The 12,147-nt window shown below is 36.6% G+C and overlaps 1 protein-coding gene across 2 annotated transcripts in view; it reads left to right on the plus strand.

The window, feature by feature from the left end:
* The window catches only part of PCCA (propionyl-CoA carboxylase subunit alpha), a 388,477-nt gene that overhangs the window by 115,270 nt on the left and 261,060 nt on the right, over positions 1-12,147 (plus strand). For both annotated transcript variants that reach the window (XM_074963058.1, XM_074963066.1), the window contains exons 8-9: positions 3,340-3,376; positions 11,055-11,133. In XM_074963058.1, coding sequence (XP_074819159.1) covers positions 3,340-3,376; positions 11,055-11,133 — 116 coding nt within the window. The remainder of the gene's footprint in view (positions 1-3,339; positions 3,377-11,054; positions 11,134-12,147) is intronic.

Consider the following 12,147-nt stretch of genomic DNA (forward strand, 5'->3'; position numbering starts at 1 on the left):
TATGGGTCCAGTAGGTTAATATCTGTAGATGAAATCCTCTCCCCTCTGAAATCAATGGGAGTTTTGACATAGATTTCAGTGGGGTGAAGATTTTTTGGTTTGTTTTGGTTTTTTCCTACATAGCCATTTCAGTATGTTTTTGAGCTGGGTAGTGATGTTAAAATGACCCCTAAACCTCTCGCAAAATAAATATTGGACATTAGTAACTGCTTACCTATTAGTTTAGATTTTCCAAGTTCCTCTACACCACCAAACATCGCCGTCCCTGAAAAATACGATGTAGTTATTCCTAAGTAATAAAAATTGTATAGCTCCCAAAGTCTCTCAACTAGTTCAGCTAGTCAATCCACTTCATCACAGTAGTTCTACTTTTTTCCTGTCTCCATTTGCTGGTACCTGGGAAAGAAGAATTTAAACCAAATGAACACGTAAGAAATTTCTATTTAATTTAACAAAAATGACTTTTTAATGCCCCTTTAACTTAACCATGGTGAACTCAGCCATTAGTAAAAACATAATCGTTAACGTGACTTTTATATCACTTTTTTATTAATTGTCCAAACTAGTAAAAAATGTAATAACATAAAATAATATGCTAGAATTGTATAGTTTTTTTATAATTAATCTGTTTTAAACAAAAACTAGTGTAGCTTATGTGTATTTACAGGAAACAACAGTACACCAATGAAACCTTTGCAAAAGATGAAATTGATTAAAATATTTTAAAATATTTTTTTAATACTCATGTTTTCTTTCTATATTTTCCACACATGATCTTATGCATTGGGTAATACCTTATTTGTGATACTGAATTTTTTTCCCATGGCAACTATGCAGTGTCTGTCAGAACTACTCAGCACCAATAATCTAAAAATAACTGCCTTAAATTTTTATTAGAACTTGGACACTTGCCATATTTATGTAATGCTCAAGTAAAATGCACTGTATTAAAATTTACTGTTTCAGGGAAAGAGATCAAAAGGCAGTTGCTAGAGACTGGATTATGCTAGTTGTTTATGCATTTTTCCAAACAGTTTCCATCTCCTCTCTCTTTTTAGAATTCTAAAACAAATAAACAATATCTTCTGTTTCTAAAGCAGACTTCGAAAGCTAAAAAATTTGAATATGCGTTGAATTGCTATTGTGAAGTTCTTTTAATTTTAATACATTAGAACTGTTAACTAAATTGATGTTAAAATAGTGTAAATAAGTGATATCCTTGCTGGTAGACTTCTTAAATCTGTTCCCCTCACTGTTTTTCAGGATAAAATGATTTGAGGCAATTAATGCTATGCTCCTCATATTGCAGTATTTATTCTTTAAAATTGTTGACTGTATATATAAAACAATCATGGCTCTGAAAAGTTGTCTTCCAGTGATTTGCTGCTTGTTTTTCTCTGAACTTGCAATATACATTAGCCACTTGTTTGCAGGTAACTAAGTGAAAAAATTTATCCTATTTGCTTCCCCCTCTCCCAATTCTATTTTGCAAATATATGACTGAATTTGCAAGAGAAAAGAAATGTAAAAGTTTCCTTCTTGACTATAATCGTGGCTCTTCATCAGTCATCACTCTTCCTGCATTTTGTTCAAGAGGCTCTAATTGTCTGCATTTGGCAGGTTTAACACTTCCTGACAGAGAGGCTATTAAGGGGAAGTATTCTCGCATAACTGTCACAGGCAGGAACAAAGAACCTTCAAACTCAATGTGTGGAAACCACTAACATTCTTAAATGACCCTTTTCATGCATTTTTATCCCTTTAAGCTAAAATTTGGAGAGTGCAGGGTCATGGAAAGCAGCAAGGTGTAATAAAACAGTAAACCTTGATTTTATTTTGTAGATTTATCTCTGACTTAAAAACAATTGTTATTTGGAAAAATCTCATTAACAGATGTGACTGCTTGGAGTAAAAAGACTTAAAACTGATGTAGCTTTCAGGACTGCTTTGAACTTAACAAGCACCGATTTGTGGAGCAGACTAGCTAATGAAAGGAAATTAAATTTTCTGACAACTTCCCCTGCCAGCCTCCTTATTCTTCATGGGGTTGTTACTAGGTACTGAAGACTTTTAAAGAGGATTTTGTTTTATTATTGGGCATAAATGAACCAGGTATGAACATTTTGTATGTATTTAAAAAAAATTCTGACCTGGGTGCTTTTAAAACGAATTGCCTTGAAAGCTTTAAAAATATTGAATTTCATTTTAATGTTAATAAGTCAACCCCTTAAGCTTCAGATGCACTTAGCAGCTGGTGGTTTCCAGACATTACTGCCTTCCATTCAAATCTCTTAATATATGTCACAGAATAGTATAAATATTAGCAAATTTGGATGGAATTTTCAGATTTAACCCATGCCATGATCATATAAACATTTTTCTTTTTACAGTATCATGATGGAAATATATTGTTGTGGGTGAAGGGATGTGGAATTTAACTACTGAATGAGATAGAAACTTTGGCTGTTACAAGTGAACCTGTGCTGAAAGTACCTTGGGAGAATCATTTTACTTCCCCTGGCTTCCCTCTCACCCACACTCCATTACACTTTTCCTTTCCTTGCCCCCCTCCCCCCGCACTCCATGTTGTGGATACAGACTAACACGGCTACCCCCTGATACTTTCCTTTCCATAGTATGAGTCAGCTGATGCAATATAGATGGTGACAACAAAAGAACTTTGCTAATTAATAGTATCTTACAAACTGTTTTTGATCATGGAAACCATTATTTGAATTTATGCATTTCAGACCACAGTTCAAAACCCTAACAAGTTACATTAAAGCATCTGTCTTGAGGTGAAAAACTGCAAAACTGAAGTTGATGTGAATTTTGCCTGAATAAGGACTGCAAGATTTAGTTCTTAAAGAAGTTCTGTAAGATTCATTCTGAATCTGAATCTTATCCAAACAATAGAGAATCAACTCCCCCTGCTGACAGCATCTGGAAAAACATGACACATAAACAACTGAGGACAGAAACAAGCTGGCAATGGACAAGCTTTAATGATCTGATTTATGATCCATTATTGATTGTAAACTTCTAAATTCTACCATTTAAATTCCTTGAACTGCAGAAAATCATTTTGAGATTCTGGGAGTGCTTCCTGTCAGCTGATTGCTTGCTGCTTTGAGTTTCTCAGTATAATAATGATGAGGTAGAATTTACATTCCACTTATGGTATTAATTTTACATTCCTCTGACTGAAAAGGGTCAGAAGGTTGTAAAATCAAACATTAAATGAATCAGAGGAGACAGTAGTGCAATATATGACTGCCCTAAGGACATAGTGCAATGGCTGATGGGATTAATGTTAGGTCTCATTTCCTGCTTTTACAGGATGCAGATGAAGCTGTCAGAATTGCAAGGGAAATTGGTAAGTTCTTAAATTAGCTATGGTGGGATTTGTGTGCCTCTCAGCAGACATGGTTGACTAAATTGAATGTGTAATAAGTAATCCCTATAGAACAAATAATGTTTTAATGGTTTTTAAGTTCCCCATTGCCTTAATGCCCTATCTCTTAAATCATCACATTTTAGCTTTACAAACTGAGCTTTAAAGACTGAGTACATGAATGAGTTGCAGACAGGATACAAGACACAGTGATCACTGGTTAGTTTAAAGTATTCATGAAATTAAATATGATATCCTTTTTGCATAAGGTGTTAGGCATGGTACATTTCTCTTTATAGGGAGGCTGACAGAATGATGCTTATGCTCTTCATTCTTCATCATTATTTGAACCACAGCTGGCATGAATACAGTCTGGGTCACCAACTTTTCTGCTATACCACGCTAAAATCAAATCACCATTCTGCTTCTAAATACATTATAGAATGGGAAAAAGCAAACAAAAACCTACCTGGGACTCTTATTTTAGCTAAGGCCAAGTGTAATGTGTGATAGACACCTTCGGTCCTCATTTAGGAAAGCTTCTTATTCAGGAAAATATCTATGCATGTGCTTGCTGAAGTGCTTTCCTGAATTCGGTCCTAGTACTGTAAAGCCGTGGTTTCCAACCTGTGGTCCAGGGATCCCGGGGGTTCCGCAGACTGTGCCTAAGATTTCTAAAGCGGTCTGTACCACCATTTGCAATTTTTTAGGGGTCTGAAAATGAGAAAAGGTTGAAAACCACTGCTGTAAAGTGTTTTGTGGAGGCGACAGCCTGGATGGGCTCTCTGATTAGGGTTGTTTTATGAGTCTAAGGATTTGTCGCTTAAAGAGGGTTTCTTGGCTGTTTTTTGTTTTTGTTTTTAACAGTGTAGCTACTCCAACACGAACCCCTACTATGGATGCATGTACTTCACCAGTGCAAAAGGTGACTAGTGTTGTCACACCTTAGACTGGTTTAAAACTGGGATAATTTGTGGGGCTGAAAAACACTTTTATACCAGTACCGTGCATTCCCACTGAGAATTTTCACTGATGCAGCTATATTGCACTAGTTTAACTGCACCAAAATCTCAGGTGTAGACAAGTTGTAAATTAGGATGGCAAAATTTAATTCAGCATTTTTTTTGGCTAGCTTTTATGTCACTGTTGTGAGATCAGGTGATTCATAGATTCATAGATATTAAGGTCAGAAGGAACCATTATGATCATCTGGTCTGACCTCCTGCACAATGCAGGCCACAGAATCTCACCCACCCACTCCTGCAATAAACCTCTCACCTATGTCTGAGCTATTGAAGTCCTCAAATCATGGTTTAAAGACTTCAAGGTGCAGAGAATCCTCCAGCAAGTGACCCATGCCACATGCTGCAGAGGAAGGCGAAAACCCCCAGGGCCTCTTCCAATCTGCCCTGGAGGAAAATTTCTTCCTGACCCCAAATATGGCGATCAGCTGAACCCTGAGCATGTGGGCAAGATTCACCAGCCAGATACCCAGGAAAGAATTCTCTGTAGTAACTCAGGACCCACCCCATCTAACATCCCATCACAGGCCATTGGGCTTATTTACCATGAATCGTTAAAGAGCAATTAATTGCCAAAATCATGTTATCCCATCATACCATCTCCTCCATAAACTTATCGAGTTTAATCTTGAAGCCAGATACTCTTTTGCCCCCACTGCTTCCCTTGGAAGGCTGTTCCAGAACTTCACTCCTCTGATGGTTAGAAACCTTCATCTAATTTCAAGTCTAAAGACTTATCACTCACTGTCATTCAAGCAGAAATGAAAAGAAGACAAGGTTGCTAGCCATGGTAAAATTTTAGTAGGACAAGTTGTTAAATAAAATTGCTGTTTTATAGCATGGAATCCTTTTAAAAAAATAAATTAAATACATGTTTTCAGCTTCATTTGTATATTTTGACTTGCAGTTTTGTTTTTGTGGGATATGTAACCACTGATCTAAAAGGCTATCTACAAGTGTTTTTGTAAATTAACTGAGTATTTTGAGTGACACAAATAGCAAGGGGCAGCGGTGCATTCCACATGACTTGTAAAACTTATTCTCGCTTATTTTTCATTTTCGGCCCCCTGATGTCCTCCTGACCTGTTCCTCTTTCTGATATGATTGTCCCAATAGGCTGATGGTATCACTTCAACCTGTTAACCTTGATGGGCATTGGAGACAGTTATAGGGAGTTATGCAGGTAGCATTTTTTTCTTTTTGTCTCTGGCTAGTTTTAAAAATTATGTTTAAAAAGTTTGCCGAATCATGCTGTATACTGAAAGAAAAAAAGCCACTTTTCATGTTTCCTCCACCAGCTCAAATAGTTGGACTTCACTGAGGTTTCTAAGGTGATGTATAGTTCTCAGCATGGTTAAGTGGGGTGCATCATATCAGAGTGTGAGCTAGTGATCTTTGTTATTAGGGGACCTAAAACGAGAAAACAGGATACAACCAGAATCTCGAATGTGTGTAATGCACCTGTACCCTTTTGCTGTTTGGGGCACCTGGAATTTATTTACAATATTTTCAGGTTACCTTTAACTGTGTTCATCCAAACAGTCTTGCTTTTCTAAGAAAGTCTTTGAGATAGTTATTGTAAAGAACAAATTTTTCTGATGTCAGTTGGAATGCATAATCAATGATTTTAGCATTCCAAGTAATGCCCTCTGCTGATTTCACTTCCTGCTCCTCAGTGGTGCATTCTGACTGGCTGTTCATTAGCAATACTGGCTGTGTAGCATGCATCATCAATGTTCTATGTGGTACTGCCTGTAACTGTCTAAGACAAGTTATCATTATAAATATAGCTTAAAGGAAAGAAAAATACATTTTGTTGTCCAATTATAAGTGAGCTGAATTTGTTTCTTCCCCCCTTTAATTGGTGTAGTGTTCTCTTTGTTTCCTTCACCCTGCCATTCCTACCTTACTCCCCAAAAATTAGGATATGTTCTATGTCATATCTTCTTTCCTCTTATTGTTTGCGTGTTCTCTCTCCCCATACTTTTCTCTGTGAGTTTTACTTCTCCCATTGTCCTTTCTGCAATATATAATCTCACTAGCTCTACTCCTTTACCATTTTTACAGTATTTTTAATTCTCCTCTCCCATCACTTCTGGTGGGTTGTCAGTCTTCCGTTTCCCTTCTTTTTTTGTCGTTGTGGTCCATTCTTGCTTTCCTCTTCTCTCTGCTCCTACTGCTCCATTCTGAAGAGTTCTGTTCTGTGTGATGTACAGGCAGTGATGTGAAACCAGCAGGGATTTTCTTTTTTTTTGGGTAATCTCCTGGCTGTTACATCTATTCAGGCTGTAAGTCGCAAATTGAAACTTACTAGAGTCCTGATCTCTGAAGCATGATCAGGATCTAGTAAGTTTCACTTGGTATCTTGCCATGCTAGTGAAAAAAAAAACAAGAACCAAAGCCAATATAAAACAAAGTAGCTGGAAAACATGCTATTGTCATGTTTCAGTTCACTTATAGCTGGCTGATGTTTAATGTTGCTTAAAATAGATACTGAAAACAGACCCTGATATTGCTGGACAGATACAGTTTATGGTCCAGAGGCTACTACTTTATAAAAATAATTTAATAAAATAATACCTGATGATAAGATGTGCTGGCAATGATGAAAACTGGGAAGTAACAGCAATAGGGAACCATCACAAGCCCTTGCTGACCCCTTTTGATACTCAAATACTGAATATGTTTAACTGTGTAAAGAGAGAACAGACCAACTTAATGATGACAATATTGCTTATTTTATACAGCATCAAAAGTCTACCAGACTCTGTTTAAATTAGGCAAAAAGGCTTGTATATTTCCAAGACCCAGACAGGTGTATAATCTCGTGAATTCTAATGCACCAGGAAAAGCACCAAACTTTGCACCAAGAGTTGGGTAAACTCATGAATCCAAATTTAGGCACAGGAAGGTAAATTGGTGCTTAATCTGTGGGAAAGAGAAGAAGACCGAACCCTGCTCAAATAATTTACCCCTTCCTGGGAGATTAATCTAATCCTTGCTGCCAGAACATACTACCGTAAATACTATTAGCTTTGAGTTTTGAGTTTAGCAACAATAAAAAATCCAGCCAATCTTTAATCCATGTCCATATATTCAGTTATTGAGACTGTAGCCAATGTCTGAGAGGTGCAGGCCATCAATGCAAAATTGACTAGGACAATGATAATTAATGCCCTCAGCATCTTTCCCCCAGCAGATACACAAAACCTCCTAAACCCAGCCAAGGGATCCTCATCTTCTATATAGCAGGACTGGCAGGCCTCTCAGGTTTGCCAAATAACAAAAGGGCCCCCTGGGACATCAGCTCTGTCCTTGACCCAAGGCCAGTATGATCATATGTAGACACACACATGAAAGTTCTCTGGTTTTTCAGAAAAGCTAAACACCCAACAAATTCTGTTAAAGTGAAAGGCAGCTAGTGTGCTTAGCATCTTTGAAAGCAGGCTATTTTTTTGTTTTTTTTTGCTTATGTATTTAGGAAACTAATCTTAAACACACAATTTTGAAAATGTTGGCCCTATTTTATTCTATATTATTTTTAATGTTTGCTGTCTTTTCACCTGAATCATTTCTAATTTAAATTTCAAGGGCCATATGTCTAGGGAATGGTTGATGCATTCCCATAAAATAGGACTCAACCTCTGCTCAAAATTCACATACGGATTTTCTTGAAATTTGAAAAAGGTTGGATGCCCTTTTCTCCCCATCATTTTTTGCCATCCTTATTTCAGCATACTTCTCAAATACTGCTTTTGAACCCTGTTGTAACAGTAGGGAATAGGAAGTTCTCTATCTGGCCAAACTGTGAGAAAATATTTCAATGGGAGACCTGTTTGAATCATGTTCTAACACAGAAGTCAAACCTGGGTCTATTATCTGGGTTTGTCAATACTGTTCTGTTTGGTCTATGACTTAAATTGTTTTCAATACCAGCTGAGAGAGGATAGGGAGAAACCATTGCTGCGTTTTGTCATTTTTCCAAATGCAGACAAAGCCGAAGTGTGATAACTATCTAATAAAAATGCTCTCTCGGAAGGCATAAAAAGAGTTGACTGCAGAAATTTTCTCCCTTACCATGGAAAGTTGTATGTGTATACTGAAACTCTTTCTTTATAAAATGTGTGCTGGTTTTTTTACACATACTGGGACTATGTATAGTCTTGATTTGCCACCTTATGTACATGTACAGCTAATATGAAATCAATACACATAAAATTACCAAAAAGCAGCAGTAAAGTTCTGCAAAACTCAACGGGTCATGCCAATAACAAGCCTCCTGTATATTTTTTGTTGAGTAACCCAGTTTAGCCAACTTGGTTGAGAAATGTGATCTGTGTGTTTTATAATATATAAACAGTGTACCTTATTTCCCCCCAGAAGTGAATGTCAGCAAAATTATAATTATTTTTATGATGACTGTATGAGTAAAATCAATGAGTCATTCAACTGAATAATATAATGTGTTATACCAGGCTGAAATGATTAACGTTATTGGTAAGAAGATGAACTTTTTCAAGCTTCAAGTGGTATTACTATGGAGCACATAACATGAATTTTTATTTTTAATATTAGATTGGAACATCATAATTGTACTGGATTAGACCCATGCTCCATCTTGTCCAATATGCGGTCTCCGACCGTGGTCAGCACCAGATGTTTCAGAGAATGGAGTAAGAAATCCACAGTAGGCAGATGTAGGGTAATCTGCTCCCCACAATAGGGCTCATCTAATCTCTAATAGTTAGATATTAGCTAAAGGCCTGAAGTATAAGGTTTTAAAATGAGGTTTTATATTCCTTCCAATATCCTTTTTTAGACTTAACAATGATAACTCTGGTGGATATTCTTTTCAGCCATAAAAATGTCTAATCCCTTTTTGAATCTTGCTGAATTTTTGGCCTCACTGATGTTCTGTGGCAAGGAGTTCCACAGTTAAATTATACTTTCGGAAAGTATTTTCTTTTATCCATTTTGAATTTGCCACCTCAGTTTAATTGAATGTCCTATTTATTTTGTTTTATGAGGCAGGAAAGTTCAGAAACTTCCAATCTGCCTTCCCTAGACCCTTCATTAATTTGTATGGTTTTATCATCTCCACTTTTATTCACCTCCTTTCAAAGGAAGAAAACTCAAGTCTTCCCAATTTCTCTTTATGTGTAAGTTTTTTCAAGTACAGTTATTTTTACCGGCCTTCCCTTGAATCCCTTTGAAATTAAATAAACGTGAACTGTTTGAAAAGTGAGGGGTAAAACTATTCACAATTCATAGAGCTAAATAAGTAAACAGTAAAAACTACAGTGAAATTTGTTAACGTGGTTGATTTGGACATCCCTATTTTGACTTGTATCCAAATATTCACTATCATCCCCAAATCTCTTAAATAGTGAGCTTTCCAAATCAGTCATGCATAGAAACAAATCTTCATTTTGCAAGGACAGATCATGGTTTTAGTGCCAAGACAAGTTAGCAGGGTTAGAGTTTGCTCTAATTAGCATCCTCATAAACTATACCTGCAGCCCTGTGACACACACATGGTTGTGGATTTTTTCCTATCTTTGAAAATATCAAACTATCTTAGAAGCTGTTCCAATCTGATCCTTAACTACCAAATGTCCCACAGATTAGTGTGAGAGAGAGGCAGATTAATCAATGCAATTAAGAAATGACCTCTGGAAAGTAGTTGTAATCCCAAATAGTTATGCTACATGTACTAATTTCTTTCTCTCTCTTTCTTTTTAACATTCAGAAAACTTTTACAGCCAAATTGAAAAATTCATAATAAGTTAACCTTACACTGGAAGTAAAATACTACTTAGTCTGAGCAGGGGTGTCAGATTTTGTTTTTTAATTTAATATTTGTATCACATCAGTTTTGGGAAATTACTTCTGTTACCTTCTATTGGTATATAATTGTTAGTATTTTTTATTCACTTGTTCTAATGTGAATGCAGCACGGCTCTTTTGTGATGTCAAAGAAATGTACTGCACTATTGGCCAAGGCCTTTGAATACATAAGTTGCTGGCCATTTTGACCAATAGCATAGAAACACCTCCTGTCTATTTCTGCTAGTAAAGTATGTATGTTTTATTTTCATCAGTGAAAATACTTACACTGGACCCTTGCTAGAACATGGGGTTCGGGATCCATGCGCGGTACCGCATTATAGCGGGGGCAGCGTTACCATGGATCCCAATTTAAATATTTAAATTTGGGATCCATCGCTGCAACCACACTATATGCGAATCCGCGCTCTAGCGATGCACGCTCTAGCAAGGGTCCGCTGTATTTCAACAGAAGAAAGGTAACAAAATTTGTTAGAAGAGTGAAGTTAACTTAGAAATGACAAACATACCTTTTCTCATAAACCACTTTGCCACTCGGGGACTCTGTTCACTCAGTATTTTGGGGGTAATAAATGAAATAGAGAAAACCACTTTCTCATGGCATCACAAATGTACTGTATTGACAATATAGTCTCAAAAAGGAAAAAAAAAAATCTCTTCTCTCGCCAAACAAACCTTTTTTAATAAACCAGTTGTTGTCTGCTACGTTATTGGACATGTGGTCAGTTGTCATGTTCATATGAGCAACTGATCAAAGTTTGAAATTCTGTCTAATTGTTCCCCACTGTTAGGCTACCCTGTCATGATCAAGGCCTCAGCAGGTGGTGGTGGGAAAGGCATGAGAATCGCTTGGAGTGATGAACAGACCAGGTGAGATGCTGTCCAAAAAACTAGCCTTGATGAATGCTGCAGTTACCAAAGTTCCATTAAACCACTGTGAACTGACAATTAAACAGATACCAAATGTGAAATGGAGAAATTGGATAGTTTCTGCTTTTATCCTGTTTGTAGAAAGTGTGCACAATACACGGGTGGTTTCTTTATTTTTTTAATATATATTTTTTTCTGTACAAATCTGCCTTTGCAAGCATTACAAAGAGTTTACAACTTACTGGAATAAGAAAAAAATTGTCTTCCAACCGCCTTTCTACTGTGGCTTGATTTATTTTATAAATCTATGTTGCAAATAATATTTATATTGTACGTCTTTGAATTTATTGTTATATGAATTGTCAGTGTATTAAGTAAGGTAAACCGTTATGCCCCGGTCTTGCAAACATTTATTCATGTAATTAGTCCTCTTAAATTCAATGGGACTGACTACTAATGTACGGAAACACGTTTGTGAGTGTTTTCAGGATCTGGGCCGTAACTAATATTTTAGCACAAAATCATGTAATTAATTAATCTCCAGTAAACTGGTGCTTGTGTGTGTGAAGGAGAGAGAGAGAAAGTATATTCAACACACAAAAGTTTTCAGTTTTTTATAATAGGTCTTTCCACAAAATACTGAGCCTTTTATAGCACTTTTGAGTTCACTGAAGATATTTCAGAATGCATTTTTCTGTGACCTAATAATCAGGAGACCAGTTGCAACTTATCATATTAGTGATGTCACAGAATGATGCATTTTGGGTGCACTAGGAATTGTCTTCAGTGCACTAGAAATTGTCAGAAGACTTTTTCAGTGAGAAAAATGATCTAAGTTTAGGTACATTTTTTTCATGATTTATTTCTAAATTGAATGCTGCCCACACGAGGGCTAGGAAAATCCAACACATATGTCCTGGTTCCCTCCCCACTCTGAATTCTGGGGTACCGATGTGGGGACCCGCATGAAAGACCCCATAAGCTTATTTCTACCAGCTTAGGTTAAAAACTTCC

The sequence above is a fragment of the Natator depressus genome, chromosome 1, assembly GCF_965152275.1.
Source record: "Natator depressus isolate rNatDep1 chromosome 1, rNatDep2.hap1, whole genome shotgun sequence".
Taxonomy (NCBI): Eukaryota; Metazoa; Chordata; order Testudines; family Cheloniidae; genus Natator; species Natator depressus.